General features: G+C 44.1%; 1 protein-coding gene across 3 annotated transcripts in view; it reads left to right on the top strand.

Annotated features, from left to right (window-relative positions):
• The window catches only part of LOC124606818 (mitochondrial intermediate peptidase), a 135,168-nt gene extending 116,408 nt beyond the window's left edge, over positions 1-18,760 (top strand). For all 3 annotated transcript variants that reach the window (XM_047138887.1, XM_047138895.1, XM_047138904.1), the window contains exons 10-11: positions 7,943-8,176; positions 18,373-18,760. In XM_047138887.1, the coding sequence (XP_046994843.1) occupies positions 7,943-8,176; positions 18,373-18,684 (546 nt within the window). In that variant the 3' untranslated portion in view covers positions 18,685-18,760. The remainder of the gene's footprint in view (positions 1-7,942; positions 8,177-18,372) is intronic.
• The last annotated feature ends 240 nt before the right edge of the window (positions 18,761-19,000 follow it).

Raw genomic sequence — 19,000 nt, 5'->3', positions numbered from 1 at the left:
TCCACCCTCCCTCTCGTCCCTCCCCTCCCTCTTGCCCCTCCCTCCCCTTCTCCCTCCCCTTCTCCCTCTCCCCCCTCCCTCCCCTTCTCCCTCTCCCCCCTCCCCCCTCCCTCCCCTTCTCCCTCTCCCCCCTCCCTCCCCCTCCCCCTCTGTCCTCCCTCCCCCGCTGTCCTCTCCCGCTGTCCTCTCCCTCTGTCCTCTCTCTCTCTCTACCCTCTCTCCCCCTCCCTCTCCCCCTCACCCCCTCCCTCTCCTACTCACCCCCTCCCTCTCCCCCTCTCCCTCTCCTACTCACCCCCTCCCTCTCCCCCTCTCCCTCCCTCTCCCACTCTCCCTCCCTCTCCCCCTCTCCCCCCCTCCCTCTTTCTGTGCAGGTCCGGGGGTTAGAATAGGCCCGAGGTATTCCTGCCTGTCATAAGAGGCAACTAATGGGAGTCTCTCACATTTCAGCCTTTATGTCATGGTCCTCTGTAGTGTTTGATGGCCATTTCTCAAAATTTTACCAAAGAGCTAGCCAGTTGGGGAAAGGTGCCTTCCATGGCGCATAGTGTCCATCATGTGCTGAGACCTCTTGCCTCCTTCGTTGACATGGATCTGCACTTCCGCTCATTCTCCAGCTGCTGGGTGGGGCCACCCTCCTGTGATGTAAAGCCATTGATCCCTCCCCCGACGCGGTGATTTAAGTGCTGGAAGTTCTGCCATATGTCTTCATGCTGTACTTCCAGCATCACCTGTCGGGATTGGGGACGTCCTTCACATTCCAATACTCCCTGCGTCTCACCTCTCACATCTGTCAAGTTCAGAGAGCACCATTTGTCTTGCCGGACTGCAGGATTCTCCAGAAAGAAAGAAAAATAATGGAATACAAGACCCTGGACCGACTGGCCTACACTGAGGCTAAGAGAAAGTATGAGAGGTTACATCCTGTGCATATGATGTCAACCTACACTGCTGCTACGACAACAGTTCTGCCATCTTCCATTCCACCACGTACAGTTGTCTCTCAGAGCCACAGACTCCACCTACTTCCGTAGCAACACCTATCGTCTCCACTTCTCAGCTGGAGAAGCGTAAGTCTTCTTTGGCTCCTCTCGCCAGGAAAGGATCCCTTGGGTCACTCCCTTCCCAGGTTCCTACCAGTGGCAAAGCTGACACTTGCCAGTGTCTGAAGCAATGACAGGTAGCTTGTTGTCGGGCTTCACGGTCCTCCTCAGTCCCTGAGACTGAATCAGTGAAGCCCTCCCAGCCAGACAAACCTAAGGAGCAGAGAGAGAAACCTAAAAAGAAAAAGACCCCCGAGAACCAAGGCACTGTGGTGGCACACACCCCACCACTACCTACATGCTCTGTGTCTGAGGATGAGGTGGAGATTCTGGCATCCGCTGAGGACCTAGATCTCACTGGGCCCTGAGGCACAATGGATGTCGATTGCACAGGTACTCATCTGGTGGCAGCAGGTGACCCTGAGGCGCAGACTGCCTCATTGAGTGTTTCATGCCTTCCCAGTCTCATGATCACGTAATCCTCCAGTGGAATTGCGGCAGTTTTTTCCATCACCTGGCTGAGCTACGGCAGCTGTGAAGCTTTACACCTGCTTTTTGCATTGCCCTCCAGGAAACATGGTTCCCGCGGCTGTAAGGGATATTACAGGAGCCATAGCGACTATAATAGTGTCAGGTGGAGTTTGCGTCTAAGTCCTGAACTCAGTATGTAGTGAACCTGTGCCCCTTCAAATCCCTCTTGAAGCTGTGGCTGTCAGGATGAGGATGACGCAGGAAATAACTGTCTTCCTCCAGGTGGTTTGGTGCAATACCACTGAATGTATGGGCTGCACTGATTGATCAACTCCCTAAACCGTTCCTACTTTTGGGAGATTTTAACGCTCGTAACCCCTTGTTGGGTGGCACCATGCTTAGTGGCTGAGGTAGGGAGGTTGAAAATTTACTGTCACAATTTGACCTCTACCTCTTAAATACAGGTGCCCCCAAATATTTCAGTGTGACCAATGGCACACATTCGGCCATTGATCTCTCTGTTTGCAGTCGTGGTCTTCTCCCATCTATCCACTGGAGAGCACATGATGACGTGTGGTAGTGACCACTTGCTCATCTTCCTGTCACTCCTCCGGCGTCATGCCCTCGGATGCCTGCCAAGATGGGTTTTAAACAAGGCAGACTGGGAAGCCTTCACCTCTGCCTTCACTGTTGAATCTCCCCAACATGATGCCATCGATATTGTCATTGAGCAGGTCAGTACAACGATCGTTTCTATGGCGGAAAACACAATCCCTTGTTCTTTAGGGTGCCCCTGGCAAAAGACAGTCCCTTGGTGGTCACCGGAAGTCACTGAGGCAATTAAAGAGCATCAGTGAGCTCTACAGCGACGTAAGCGGCACCTTTCCCTATAGAACCTCGGCTCCACACCCACATTTGCCAGCTTATAAAACGACACAAACAGGAGTGTTGAGAGAGGTACGTGTCGACCATTGGGTGCCATACATCACCTTCCCAAGCCTGGACGAAGATCAGAGATCTTTTTGGGTACCAGACCCCAACAGGTGTCCCTGGCATTAACATCAATGAAGTGTTATCTACCGGCTCAAATGCGATTGCCGAGCACTTTGCTGAGCATTATGCTCGAGCCTCTGAGTTGGAGAATTACCCCCCAGCCTTTCGCACCGTCAAACGGCGGATGGAAAGGAAAGTCCTCTCATTCATTACATGCCACAGTGAACCCTATAACGGCCCATTTACAGGGTGGGAGCTCCTCAGCACCCTTGCAGGTTGCCCTGACATTGCTATTGGGCCGGATCGGATCCACAGTCAGATGATTACACATCTCTCATCTGACTACAAGTGACATCTCCTTGTCATCTTCTACCGGATCTGGTGCGATGGCATCTTTCCATCGCAGTGGCGGGAGAGCACCATCACTCCGGTGCTCAAAACCAGTCAAAACCCACTTGGTATGGATAGCTACCAGCTCATCAGCCTCACCAACTTCCTTTATAAGCTGCTGGAACGTATCGTGTGTCATTGGTTGGGTTGGGTCCTGGAGTCACGTGGCCTACTGGCTCCATGTCAGGGCGGCTACCACCAGGGTTGCTCTACCACTGATAATCTTGTGTCCCTTGTGTCTGCCATCCGAACTGCCTTTTACAGACGCCAACATCTGGTTGCCATCTGTTTTTCACTAGCATAAAGCATACGACACAACCTGGCGACATCATATCCTTGCCACATTGTATGAGTGGGGTCTCCAGGGCCTGCTCCCAATTTTTAGCCAAAACTTCCTGTCACCCCGTACTTTCCATGTCCAAGTCGGTGCCTCCCATTGTTGCCCCTGTATTCAGGAGAATGGCGTTCAGCAGGGCTACGTATTGAGTTTCTCTCTATTTTTAGTGGTTATTAACGGTCTAGATGCAGTCGTAGGGTCGAGGGTATCACCTTCTCTGTATTCGGATGACATCTGAATTTCGTACTGCTCCTCCAGCACTGGTGTTGCTGAGTGGTACCCAGGTGCACAAGGTGCAGTCATGGGCTCTAGTCCACGGCTTCCAGTTTTCAGCCGCAAAGTTGTGTGTCATACATTTCTGTTGGCGTCGCACTGTTCATCCAGAACCAGAACTTAACCGTAATGATGATCCGCTCACTGTAGTGGAGACATATCGATCCTTAGGACTGGTTTTTGATGCCCAATTGACTTCGCTACCTCACCTTCGTCAGCTTAAGCGGAAGTGCTGGCAGCACCTCGATGCCCTTTGCTGCCTAAGGAACCCCAACTGGGTTGCAGATCTCTCTATGGTGCTGCAGCTCTACAGAGCCCTTGTTCAATCCTGCATTGACTATGGGAGTCTCGTTTATGGTTCGGTGGCACCCTCAGCATTGCATTTACTTGACCCAGTGCACCACTGTGGTGTTCGCCTAGTGACGGGAGCATTTAGAATGAGTCCGGTGTGCCCATTCAGGAGTCCATCTATGCCCTGGAACGGTCCCATATTTCAGTGGTGTTTGTGTGGACCCCAGGACATGTCGGAATCCCAGGCAACAAACTTGCCGACAAGCTGGCCAAACAGGCTACGCGGAAACTGCTTCTGGAGATGGGCATCTCTGAAACTGACCTGCGTTCTGTCTTACACTTAAGGGTTTTTCGGCTTTGGGAGACAGAATGGCGTAACAGTATGCACAACAAACTGCATGTCATTAAGGAGACTACGAATGTGTGGAAGTCTTCCATGCAGTACTCTTGCAGGGAATCAGTTGTCCTCAGCCGGCTCTGCATTGACCTTATGTGGCTAACTCATGGTTACCTCCTCTGTCGCGAGGACCCACCTTAGTGGTGCTGTGGCTCACAAATGACAGTCGTCCACCTCTTGCTGGACTGCCCACTTTTAGCTGCTCTGCAGCAGACTTTTAACTTTCTCAGCACCCTACCTTTGGGCAACAATGCCTCAGCAGCAGCTTTATTTTTATGTTTTATTTGTGAGGGTGTGCTTTATCATTTGATCTAAGTTTTAGCCCATGTCCTTTTTCTGTCTGTGTCCTCCACACTAGTGCTTTTAGGGTGGAGGTTTTAATGTGTTGCAGAATGGTTGGCTTCTCCCTTTTATTCCCATGGTGAGCCAGCCACGGTAATCTGGTCTCTTGTTTTGATCTCTTCTACATGTTTCTTGGGTCTCTCTGTGGTTTTCTTGTCCGATTTGTCCATTTTATTGTTTGTTTGCTCTTCTGTCATTCTTGTGGTTTGCTCCTATCTTCCAGCTGTGTTTTGTATGTCTCAGTTATTTTACACCTACCGTTGCGGAATTATTTTAATCAGAACGAGGGACCGATGATCTAGCAGTTTGGTCCCTCCACCCTCTTTTAACCCAACCAACCAATCCTCCCTCTCTCCCCCCTTCCCTCTCTCCCCCCTTCCCTCTCTCCCCCCTTCCCTCTCTCCCCCCTTCCCTCTCTCCCCCCTTCCCTCTCTCCCCCCTTCCCTCTCTCCCCCCTTCCCTCTCTCCCCCCTTCCCTCTCTCCCCCCTTCCCTCTCTCCCCCCTTCCCTCTCTCCCCCCTTCCCTCTCTCCCCCCTTCCCTCTCTCCCCCCTTCCCTCTCTCCCCCCTTCCCTCTCTCCCCCCTTCCCTCTCTCCCCCCTTCCCTCTCTCCCCCCTTCCCTCTCCCTTGCCTTCCCTGTCCCTTGCCTTCCCTGTCCCTCCCCTTCCCTATCCCTCCCATCCCCTTCCCCTCCTCTCCCCTCCCTCCCTCTCTCCTCCTCCCTCCATCTCTCCCCCTCTCTCCCGCCCTCCCTCTCTCTCCTCCTCCCTCCATCTCTCCCCCTCTCTCCCGCCCTCCCTCTCTCCTCCTCCCTCCATCTCTCCCCCTCTCTCCCGCCCTCCCTCCCTCCCTCCTCCTTCACACTCTCCCCCCTCCCTCACTCTCTCCCCCTCCCTCCCTCTCCCCCCTCTCTCTCTTTGTCTGTAATTGGTTCTCTATGATAAACAAGCATGAATCTTTGAACTTCTGCAACTGTTGAAAGCTCCATAGGCAGTGTGGACATGAACTACTGTAATAGTCCATCATGTATGGAGCATAGAGATCTTCAAATTCTCTGAAAGAGCTCTGCAATCAAAGTGGTAATTATTACAGTTCAGTTAGGTGGATTACTTCCAGGTAGGAGATTTATTCAGGAATTATCAGTATCTTTTCTTTCACAGTCTCTTTGGCTTGGATGCATATTTGTTTACATAATTTCACATCCTTTTAATATGGATAATTGTTCACAGTAACATTTGCCATGGGCACGAACTTCTGTAAGAAACTGCAGTGAGGTGTTGAAGTTTCAGTAGTTATCTGGGTACATTGTTAATCAGAGAATACTTTTTAAATAACTTGTCAGTTTGAATGGGAGTTCGATTTTGGTGGAAATTGAAAGTATTTGAATTTAATTGTTATATATTCTCCACTTCAATAGTTCCAGTGCATGCACAAGTTACCAGTAGAAAAACTAAGTAAATAAAAGACGAGGAGGATCATTCACAGGATAACCCTGTCTCTGATGATCTAATAGGAGAGAAGTATATTGCTGATTGTAGTGTAATTTAATTGGATAAATAAAAAAATCTACTCACCAAGCAGCTGCAGAACACCCACATAAAAGAAGGCTGTAATTAGGCAAGCTTTCATAGCCAGTGGCTCTGTCTGCAGGCAGTAGGGTTGAAGGGCAAGGAAGAGTGGTGAAGAAAAAGCAGTTGAGAGGTCTAAGAAAAGGGGTAGATTTTGGGAAAGTCACCCAGAACTGCGGGTCAGGGGAGACAGGCTGCACGGGGTGAGAAGGAAAAACTGGTTATTGGAGATTGCATTGGACAAGATTTGAAAACCTGAGAGCTTAGAGGTGGAAGACAGGACAGAGATCACTGTTTAAATGGCATGCATGAGCTAATAAGAGTGAAAAGCTAAGTGCATCGTACATAATTGGGGGGGGGGGGGGGGGCAGTGAAATATAGACAGGTAAGACAATGAAAGCTGTAGAAAACTAAAATAGAGTGAAGAAAAGAGTAGTTACTGTGAAGAAATGCCGAGACGGAAGAAATTAATGTAAATTAAGGACAGGTGGGTGGCAAGAATCAAGGTGATGGTGTAGCACTGGTATATGACATATGACGTGTCGTTTCACAGGAGGCTCCCCCTCCTCCGTGAAATGACACATGTTATGTAAACACTGTTCGGCCTTTTACATTGGCATGACTACCACCAAATTATCAATTAGGATGAATGGGCAAATGCAGAGGGTGTACAGTGGCAACACGCAATATCCTGTTGCGGAGCACGTTCTACAACATGTCAATCACGGCCTCGGTGCCTGTTTCACCACATGCACCATCTAGATTCGTCCCACAGACACCAGTTTCTCAGAACTCTGAAGTTGGGAACTAGCGCTACAACATTACCTTCCACCCATCTGGCCTTCATTTACATTAATTTCTTCAGTTTCATCATTTCTTCACAGTAACTATTCTTTTCTTCACTCCATTTTAGTTTTCTACAGCTTTCATTGTCTCATCCATCTATTTTTCACTGCCCCCTCCCACCTCTGTTACATACAATGCCCTTGGCTTTTCACTCTTATTAACTCATGCATGTTGTTTAGGCAGTAATCTCTGTCCTGCATATTACCCTGTCTTCCACCTTTAAGCTCTAAGGTTTTCAAATCTCATCTGATGCAGCCTCCAACAATCAGTCTTTCCTCCTCATCCCGTGCGGTAAGTCTCCTCTGACACATGGTTCTTGGTGACTTTCCTGTAACGTTTTTCCTAAACCTCTCCAGTCCTTTTCCTTCACCCCTCTTCCTTCCCCTTCTACCTTTCTCCCTGAAGAAGGAGCCACTTGCTTCAAGAGCTTGCCTAATTACAACCTTCTTTTATGTGTGTGTTCTGCTGCTGATTAGTGAGTAGATTTTTTATCCATGCAGTTAAATAATTCTGTCAAAAATTGATTGTTTTCATTGTTTAGACACTCATGTGTAAGAAACACATGAGTGTCTAAAATACAGAAGGGTCTTTGTAAGTGGAGAATGTGAAAAAAGTAGTGAACCTTTAATATCTAGATCGAGAGACAGTCCATTTGCAATTTTCACTTTTTCGGAGGATCTTAGGCGGGTCATGCAGGTACATGCAACGTTAGTTGAATGTGGGCATGGGAACTGGGTTAGGACCATGGAATTAGAGAAAAATAGAGTGTTTTTAATTTTCTGCAATATAATTGTGCAGCAGTCCAGACACAAGCACAGAATGTGAGTAGACCATTTCAGACTTTCTACAGTGCTGTATGATATTTATGAGTTACTAGATGCAGTTTTCTACCACATTCTCACGATATTAATGACCTGTGCATTGAAAATTCAAATTTTGTGCCAATATTCTTCATCAGTTTATCTTTATTATACTTTGTTTCTGATCACAGGTTGTACAGACATTTGCCAGACATTTTCAGACTCAAGAGAAAATGCCAGAAGACATGCTCATTCGTTTATGTGCATCAAAGCATTTGTTTGCTGCATCAGAAATGCAATTACAAGTGTTTTATTCAGCACTTGACCAATGCTATCACAGTCACCACCCATTACAGGGCTCAACAACAGATGTTCTAGCACAGCTTCAAAATAAATACTATGGAATACCATGTGTTGCCAATACAGTAAGTAATTCCTTTGTTCTAAGTACATTTGCTCTTACAACTGTAGTGTGGAATCAAAGGTTGTAATTAATATTGATTAATAAAAAAGAAACAGTAATTGGATATAAATTTTGATACTGTAATTGTGTGGTAATGGGGAAAACCAACATTTTATATAAGTGTAAATGGTGGTAATTAAAAATTGGAAGTAAAATTTTATGTCTAATACAACCATATTTCTGGAAGAGAACCATTCTTTCATGAATACAATTTGAAATGCAATGAGAACTTCTGTACTATGGTAGAGATTGATGGTGGCATGAGTTAGAGCTATGAACAAGCTTAAAAAATTCTAGCAGTTTATGAATAGGTGTTATCTTGTTGGAATGTAGTAGTAGCACTTAACTGAAATAAAGCCATGTTTTTGTGTATAAAACTCTTCTGAGATGACTGCAGGCTCGCAGCAGCAGCGACAGCAACACTACTTCTTAACAGTGGAACCCAGGCTTACGCATTTCGTATTTTGTGACACTTCAGAATATATGCTAGAACATATTACCTTCATCGAGACACAGTTAGTAAGTGAGTGGGTAGAGGACTATGTAGAATAGAAGCAAGTTGTGACGTCAGATGCAGCCCACTGTAACTTGGGTTAATACAGTGGTCGTCTTGCTGGTGACAGACGTGTCTGACGAGATGAGCTGCCAGCTTACGCCATTGTCAGCCTTAGCTGGTATCAGTTACTGGTACTCTCAACAGTACCCCAACCACAAGCAAACTGTGGGTGGTGAATTCATATGCACACTCAAAAAGAAACAAAATAGAGAACCCTGTATCATATCTACTTTCTGTAGTCTCATTCTGGAAAATCTAAGAATGTTTTACTAAAACCTTAAACATGTGTTGCCGAGAATCTTGAGGAATCATTCACAATATCTTGACACACACACTGTTTCTTCCTTTTGCCTCCTGAGTTGTAAGGTTATGTCCATGGTTGAGCATATGTAATAGTTGTCACTTGGTGTGATCCATCATTCTTTATCAGAGGACTGCTAACCTGCCTCTACGGCCGGATCACCAGTCTTCACCAATACCCTGCACTACATTCCAAACACTTCTGCAGTGCGTAGTGAAGTGAGGGGATGTGTCAGTATTGTTGCTGATATGTCCGTCTGAAGGGGACGTTAAGTATGTGAGCACCCCCCTCCTCTCTCTAGCCCCCACACACACAAATTCCAGGCATTTACACATATGCACGCAGGCAAGTCTCTTACTTTGCAAAGGAAAGATGCCTGCAGGCACAAAGGACAGTGAAAACCTTTCCAGTTAGGTGGCTAAACCTTCCTTTCAGGATCTCCCAGCCATTCATGCCATACACTTGAGTACTTGACCATTGTGTCCTGTAAAAGTAACACTTGTCCGTTGCTAGACTCATCAATCATTTTGAGTCCATAAAACGATGAGTAGAAGATTAAATATCAGTGCCTGAAGGCATTAAAAGAAAACAGATTTTGTTCTGGCATTTGCCAGTAATAGACTGAAACTTTAATTTATTTACCTGTATCACCATTTTTGGTATAAAGATTTTGCCTTTGCTAACTGAAGGGTGATCTGTGCATCAAAGCTGAAATTAAATTGATGAGTATTTGATTTACAATATTTCATTTCCCTTTTCCAGACTTTCAGTACCAACAACCATGTTATATATTTTAGTGACTATGGTGTTAATAATGTGAATGTGAAATGTAGGAACGGGAGGAAAAGGAAAGGAATGTGGTGGAAATGTGATGGCTAGTCACACAGGGCATTACAATAAGGCAATAGTGAAAGTTGAAAATTAGTGCTGGATTGGTATTCAAACCTGGATTTACCACTTCTTACGAGTCATGGCCTAACTGCTTTGGCCAGCCGGGCATGGTCCATGACCGACTCAAATTTCCAACTTACTGCACAATGCATTGTAGTGTCTCTCATCCATTAAACTCAGTACTCACAAATCCTGATTCCTGCAGATATTTGGACAATATTTGTGCATTCGCACTGAAACAAATGTCAAGGAGCTGTCCCCTTCTTTTTTCAGAAATGTATGTATCTGAGTGGTACCTGTTCTGTCAGACATGTCCGACAGTACAGACGTCCTTGATGACACAACTGGTACATACATGTAAACATGAAATGTAGGACTAGCTGCATCGTCACGAGTGAGGCCTGTTCTGTCGGACACAGATATATACATTTATGTTAAAAATGTTTAAAGTTCAAATCACGAAGCACTAGGCAACTTCTAGATGCATCAATTAAGTGTTGGTCTGACTTCCAATCAGTGCTGATTCCCTATCATTGTAAACCTAACACGCGACTCACAGACCACTGAATCACAGCACTCCCATGTCTCATTTTAAAAAATCCATCAGCTCACTTTACAAATTATATTTTCCTGGAGACATATTGAATCTCAACTTTATCTTCAATGATGTGAGAAGCTGAAGTAATAAATTAAAATTTGTGCCAAAGCTGGACTAGGACGCAGGTGACCTGCTTACTAGGCAGATGTGTAATCCACTTCAATCACTCTGGCATTGTGGCTGACACAGCTTCATGGGCTACCCTTGTCCAGTGCTCTCCCTAACACAGACGTCAGTTCACACCTCAGCCCATCTTGATTTTCTCCTTCTTAAACCGTCAGTATTGCCTATGTGAAGTAGTGAAAACACATCTGCCTAGTAAGCAGGGACCCGAGTTCAAATCCAGGTCTTGGCATAAATTTTAATTCCTTACTTCAGCTTCTGTCCTTACTGAAGATAAAGTTGAGACTCAATGTCTGCAGGAAAATTAATTACATCTGATCAGTAGCTCACCTATATCTGAGGTACAGGCAGGGTTTCCCCATTACATACAAAGCTGTGGTGTTATTCCTATATCGGAGGGCCTCGGTAGTACTTACGATTTAAGGAAAATTAAGATAAGCTGAGGTGTGAATTCAAGTTTGTGTTAGCGAGGGCGCTGGACTAGGGTAGTCTGAGCAGTTGTATCAGCTGCAATGCCAGGGTGGTGTCATGGATTACACATCTGCTTAGTAAGCAGGAGATCCAGTTCCAAGTCCCAGTCTTGGTTCCAATTTTAATTTGTTACTTCAGATTTTATCCTTATCACTTTAGAAAGTAAGCTGTTGGTCCAATCTTCAGCTTTATAATGAAATTCAAAATGATCCCGAGAGCCTTCAGTTATTTTTATGTTATGAAGTTGCTTAGCCTTAAACATTGTACCATAATGTTTCCATGTGTAATGACGTAGTTTGAATTAGGAAACTTCTCACCGATTCAGTCTTCTTCACTTAGTCGCCGTGTGAAATGTGATTCTGAACATTAGAGTCAAAATTAAAATGATGAGTATTTGCTTTTCAGTATTTCTCTTCATCTTTCCTAATTTTCAATACCAGCACTCATGTAATATCCATCTGTCTCCCCCTCCCCTTATCCCCAATTGCTACAGCTTCACTTTTCAGCCTTGCCAATATAAAATCCACCATAATAGTGATTTAGTGTTTCTTTATGTTTCTGACTTTTATTGAATAAAATAATTCTGTTTTGGAATGTCGATAAACATTTATTACAGATGTGTGGCTACAAACATTTCATGTGAACAGTATCTAGGCTCATACTAACTAATGCCTTTACATAAATTCTTATCTTTTTCTTTACTAGCATTATTGTGTCTTATTTCCATGGAAGTGCATAGGAATACTCTTGAGATCCTCCGTGGCACTCGGTACAGCTTTGGTAACTCCATGCAACATCTGCTGTGATGTAGGAATTCCTGCTGTCTAATTTTACCCACCACTGAAGGAGAACCTCAAAGAAATAATAAAAATACAAAACAAATATCTGAACAGATATAAGGGTGTGTTTATATGGGCAATAAAAATTACGTATTGCTGACAATATATCGTAGGGATGTTGACGGACTTAATTGACAACCACTTCAGCTAAATGTTCAGCAACATTACCTACCATTTTTCTCCAACAGTGTTTGCAGCAATACATCTGAGGTTTGAAGAGTTTACACAGGCCACACTATGACTGTGAAATGAATGAAAGCTGGCTAGTAGAAGTGGGTGTGGCTTTCCTGCTTATGCATTCCACAAAGAAAAAATCGAACAGTGGAAACTCCAGGTAGAAATCTCAACAATGTAGGAAAAGATAGATTGCTAATTACTGTAAAGAAGACATGTCAATTTGCAGACAGGCATGATTAAAAGACATTCACGTATAACTTTTAGCCATAGATTTTGTCAGTAAAACACACACACACACACACACACACACACACACACACACACACACACACACACACACAAGCAAGCACACTTCATGCGCACAAGACCGCCAACTCCAGCATCTTGGGCCGGAAATCAACATCATGTGGGAAGCAAGCAGCAAACTGGAGGGGATGGGGAAGGGATAGTAGTGTGCAGGTGGGGAGTGAGACGGACACTATCTGGTGGAGTGTGCAGGAATTAGACTGCCAACGGGTGCAGCGTCAGGAGGTTGTGGGCAGAGAGGTGAGGAAGAAAGGAACAAAAAAGGAAAGGAGTGGGAAAGATGGACCAATGCGTTGGCAGAGGGCTACAAATAAACAGGGCAGGAGATGAGAATGGAAACCATGTGATAGGACAGAGGGCGTGGAAACTGTTGGGTGAACGGTGTGGGGACAAGATATTACCCTAGGTTGATGCCAGGATGATTATGGGAGTGGAGGACATGTTGTAAGGATAACTCCATCTGTGCGGTTCGTAAAAGTTGGTGATGGAGGAAAAGAGCCAGATGGCTCAGGTAGTGAAGCAGCCATTGAAATTAAGCATGTTATGTTCAGCTGTGTGTTGTGCCACAGGGTGGCCTACTTTGCTCTTGGCTAGCCGGTCGGAGTGGCCGAGCGGTTCTAGGTGCTACAGTCTGGAACTGTGCGACTGCTACGGTCACAGGTTGGAATCCTGCCTCGGGCATGGATGTGTGTGATGTCCTTAGGTTGGTTAGGTTTAACTAGTTCTAAGTTCTAGGGGACTGATGACCACAGCAGTTAAGTCCCATAGTGCTCAGAGTCATTTGAGCCATTTTTTTGCTCTTGGCTACAGTTTGATGGTGGCTTTTCATCCTGGTGGACAGCTGGTTGGTAGTCATATCAATATAAAAAGTTGTGGAGTGGTTGCAGCAGAGCTGGTAAATGGCTTTCACAGGTAGCTCAGCCTCTGATGGGGTAGGACAAATCTGTGAAAGGACTGGAATAGGAAATGTTGCTGGGTGGATTGGGCAAGTTTTGCACCTGGGTCTTCCACAGGGATATGATCCTTGTGGCATTGGGTTGGGATTGGGAGTGGCATAGGGATGGACCAAGATCTTGTGGAGATTGGGTGAGTTACGGAACACCACTTTAGGAGGGGTGGGTAGTGTCTCGGGCAGGATGTCCCTCATTTCAGAGCGCGTTGATAAGTAATCGTTACCTGTCATTACGCATCATTGATTACCTATCATCTTGCAGCATTGTGTGAAAAAGTGCAGAAATCAATGTGGGACATACAACAAACGTATCTGTTGGGACAGTGTGGCAAAATTTGGTGTTAATGGGCTGTGGCGGCATATGACTGATGCACGTGCCTTTGCTAACAACATGACATCATGTGCAGTGCCTATCCTGTGCTCGTGACCATATTGGTTGTACCCTAGATGACTGGAAAAATGTGCCTCATCAGACGAGACCCAATTTCATTTGGTAAGAGCTGATGGTAGAGTTCAACTGTGGCACAGGCAGCGGCCTGTGTTTTCAACAAAGCCCAACGTGAATACCATCGAACATTTATGGGACACAATCAAGAGGTCAGTTCGTGCATAGAATTCTTCACCGGCAACACTTTCACAATTTTGGATGGCCATAGAGGCAGCATGGCTCAATATTTTTGCAGAGGACTTCCAGTGATATGATGAGTCCATGCCACATCAAATTGCTGCAGTAGACTGGGCACAAGGAGGTCTGACATATCATTAGGAGTTATCCCATGGCTTGTGTTGCCTCAGTGTAGAATGCTGTACAATAATTGCAGCACAGCACTGCTGTTGTAATAGAAGTATTGTTAGCGTGTTTGATATGAATAGGGAATACTGTCATCTGGATAATCATGACATTTCCACATAATTGTTTGTGGATTTAACCTTTAGCAATGAAATGTCAGAATGTAATTGATCATAAGGAGTAGGGAGTAGGTAGTAGGTCTGGTATCTAGAGGACACTGAACAAGTATGATCTGAGCATTGGGGATGTTGATGTACAGCAATGTGGATTCCACAGTGACAAATAAGGAGTCTGAGGGTAATGGAGAGAACTGTGGATGTGTGGTGGTGGAAGCAGTTAGTGTGTTGGATGTTTGAATGGAAATTCCAGATAGTTGGTTGGAGGTGCTGGTTTATGAAGATAGAGAATCTTTTTATGGGAGAATTTTAACAAGTTACAATGGCACCATTCAGTGCTAACTTTTTTATCTACATCTATACTCTGCAAATCACCGTGAGGGTGTATGGCAGAAGGCATGTCCCATCTTGCTAGATATTAGGGTTTCTTCCTGTTCCATTCACGTATGGAGTGCCGGAAGAATGATTAATCAAATACCTGTGTGTGTGTGTGTGTGTGTGTGTGTGTGTGTGTGTGTGTGTGTGTGCAGTAATTATCCTAATTTTATCCTCACAGTCTCTATGTGATCAATATGTAGGAGGTTGTAGAATATCCCTAGACTAATCATTTAAAGCCGGTTCTCAAAACTTTGTTGTTAGATTTTCTTGGGATAATTTACGTCTGTCTTTAAGAGTCTTCCAGTTCAGTTCCTTCAGTATCTCTACAACACTCTCCCATGTATTAAACAAACCTGTGACCATTTGTGTTGTACTTCTCTGTATACGCTCAATATCCTGTATTAGTCCTATCTGGCATGGGTCCCACACACCCTTAGCAATATTTTAGAACCATTTGCATGAGTGATTTTTAAGCAGTCTTGTTTGTAGAAAGATTGCAGTTCTCCAGTATTCCACCAATAAACCGAAGCCTACCACCTGCTGCTTTACCCACACTGAACCTATGTGATCATTCTATTTCATATCCCTGAAAAGTATTACTCCCAGGTATTTGCATGAGTCGGCCAATTCCACCAGTGCCTCATTGACTTTTTTTTGTTTTGTGAACATTTAGAGTGAGTTGCCAATCTCTGCACCACATTGAAATCTTAACAAGATCTGATTGAATATTTATGCAGCCTCTCTGAGATAGTACTTCATTAAAGCCTGATTTTACTATTAATATATCTGCAACGTGAAAAGGAAAGGTCCCAACACACTTCCCTGGGGCACGCCCGAAATTACAAGGGTTGTTGATAAATTTATGTCTACATCGCTTTTTCACATAGTAAACATCATTTTATTGCAAAACCAATTACAGTTATATAGCTATTTTTTATTATAGTCCCTGTCGTGATTGATGTGTTTTTGAAGATGCTCTGGAAACTTTTTCATACCTATCTTGTACCACTCTCCCGCCGACTTGTGAAGGAAGGAATGGACTGCTGCCTTCAGCTCTTCGTAACTTGACAATTTTGTTCCCCCCAAATGTTGTTTGAAGATGGGGAACAAATAGTAAATAGTAGTCACTGGGAGACAAGTCAGGGCTGTATGGAGGATGGTCAACTGATTTCCCACTCGAACTTGATGATGAGATCCGTCGTGGTTTTGGTGACGTTAGGGCAGTCGTTGTCATGGTGCAAACGAACTCCCTCTGTCAGCCAAACCCTCCTTTTGTTCTGTATAGTCCAGTGTAGCTTTGTCAGTGCCTCACAGTACCTTGCCACATTGATTTTTGTGCCTCTTTCCAGGTAGTTGACCAGGAGAACACTGTTCCTATCCCAGAATACCAAAGTCATCACCTTCCCCACTGATGGCATTTGCTTGAACTTCTTGACATTTGAAGAACCGGAATGATGCCATTGTTTTGATTGTTCCGTAGTCTCTGGCATGAAGTAGTGGACCCAGGTCTCGTCCCCAGTTGCAATTGAATCCAGAAATTCCTCATCTTTCTCCCAGTGATGGCACAGAAACATCCAGGCACTTTTGATGCACTTCCTTTTGTGTTCGTCAGTGAGCATCTGCTGCACTTAACTGGCATACTTCAAAATGTCCATAAAAATCTTTTCCATGGTAGTCTTAGCGTTCAACAATCTCTCACACGAGCACTTGCTGGTCTATAAGCAAAACTTCTTTGACTTTCGTCACTGTCTTGTCCGAAACTGATGGACGCCCACTGCCAGCTTCGTCTTGCTCTTTTGTACGGTCGTCCGCAAACTCCCTACACCAGTTATGCACATTTTTTTACATCCACACACTTTCCTCCGTACACATTGGTGAACTGGTGATGGATTTCAATTGGGTTTGACCCCTTATGTCATTAACAGCTGATACCCTAAGAATGCGCAGAGAGGTGGGGAATGGCAAGAATAGTGGTGCGTGAAGCAAGGAACCCGCGCTGTTGTCTGACTTAGGCTACCTCATTCCGTCTTGATGAGAGCTTGTTGGAGACCTTACTTTAAGGACGAACCTCATACTTGTACATCTGATGATTATTCTCCATCCAAGAAAACATGCCATGTCCTCCCTACAAAAAGTTCTCATTCCAGTCACAAATTTCACTTGATCGCCCATATGATCATACTTTTGACAATAAGTGTACTTGCAGTATTGAATCGTATGCTTTTTGGAAATCAAGAAACATTGCTTCTACGTGGTTGCCTTGATACTAAGCTTTCAATATGTAATGTGAGAAAAGTGCGAGTTGTGTTTCACGTGATTGATGTTTTCGAAATCCATGTTGGTTGGCTTAGTGGAGGTTGTTTTGTTCTTAAGATACCTCATTATGTTTGAGCTCAGAATATGTTCTGAGATTTTACAAGAAGTCGACATCACTTAGTGGAGTTCATCCTACATGCTCAATATCTAAAACCCATTTTTTGGTTTGAATTCATTGACATCATCATATGATCTGACCCATGATAAGGAAAATGCTCTTCCTTCCATAACTCAACATCTGTTCTCAAATTCATTTGACCTTGTCCCTCTAAACTCAAGGGGTATCTGTCATCTGTGGGTGCCACATCTCTTTTACAAAGCAGGAGTTAATCAAATAAACTGTTACCCTTGTCAGATCGTTCCCAGACAAATGATATTGTGCACAGCTAGCATAGAAACAAATTTCACATGTCACCTCTTCCAATGGCATTAACACAAATATTCACTGTAAATCAATGACTGGGCAGTATTCCCATCACTATGTCACAAAGGAATTAAATAGTAAACACATCAATTGCCAGGGGTTCAGCTATTGTTGTGCTCTGATATGAAGGATGTCCTACCCAAACTCCTACGCTCATCAGTTAGTGTAGTGTTGTATTAAAATTATTGTGAGGTAGAGTAGTTGGCCAGTACTTACCTTCGGGCAACAAAATTTCTAGTAATGCTGATAAAAAACACCTAAATAGAAAAATAATAATCAAAGCTTTTGGAACTATATGGTCATTCTTCATGGAGGAAAAATAACTTGGTTGGTAAGTGATGATAAGTTATATGTGTGCGCAGGCACATTATATTCCATCTGTGCTCTCTCTCTCTCTCTCTCTCTCTCTCTCTCTCTCTCTCTCTCTCTCAACAGTATGTGAATGTTGCCATTTCAGTCAGATTAGATTAGATTAGATTAATACTAGTTCCATGGATCATGAATACGATATTCCGTAATGATGTGGAACGAGTCATCAGTCAACTACTTCTATTGCAAGAAATAGGTCTTCCCCTCTATGAAGTCTCCCTTTACCTCCCTGCTACCTCTCCCCCTAAATTATACCCATCACAGCTGCCAAATCTTTCTTCCTCTCTGACTTCTGTTAGACTAACCAACCACTGATCAACAGTAACTGTTGTCATAATCACCAGTAGGGGTATTTGGGTGTCTGGTTGTGTGTGAGAAAAAATGTGTGCTCCACCAGGAAAAGAGCAGCCTCTTTGAAAACATCTGTAATGAGAGGTATGTATATCATGACAAATCAGTCAGCTAAAGATGAGTGGTAGCCTTTTTTCATTTTTGTTTATTGTTTCAATTCTGATGTGTCTGCTAATTTACTTGATTTTCTCTTTTCTTAGGCATGGCAGTTACGATTTTCTCACCTGGTTGGCTACGGTGCTAAGTATTACTCGTATCTACTTTCAAGAGCATTGGCCTCCTGGATATGGCAGGAATACTTTGAGGCAAATCCTTTAAGTTCATCTGCAGGTGAAAAATATAGGCGTGAATGCTTGGCACACGGAGGAGGAAAGCCAGCAAAAGAGCTTGTATCCCAGTTTCTGCAAAGAGATGTGACACCAGTGAACCTTGCACACAGTCTTATTACTGAAATAGACAATAAGAGAGAGCATATAAATAATGTAAAAAGAACATCTTCCTGTCAAGCTTAAAGTGTTATATTGTACAGAACTGTAAATTTATAAATATTGCGATTGTTTATTTATTTAAATATAATTTTCTTGTTAATTTGGTTTCTTTTTAATTAATTTCCTGTATTATTAGAGGAAAATGAAGCCGTCATTACATTTGGTTGCACTATGTCAAGACAACTTGGCAGCTAAATCCTATTTCATAAATTTGGGAATTTACATTAATAGAATGTCACAAAATTTCAGTGTCAGTTATGTAAGAGTATCATTGAAAGTACAAATTAACGTTTTATTGACGTTTGAAGAAGTAGTGTAAAGGAATTGTGTAATAGTCATC

Source organism: Schistocerca americana, chromosome 1 (genome assembly GCF_021461395.2).
Source record: "Schistocerca americana isolate TAMUIC-IGC-003095 chromosome 1, iqSchAmer2.1, whole genome shotgun sequence".
NCBI lineage: Eukaryota > Metazoa > Arthropoda > Insecta > Orthoptera > Acrididae > Schistocerca > Schistocerca americana.
Note: the sequence above shows the minus strand (reverse complement) of the source record. Positions and strands in the feature narration are given on the sequence as shown.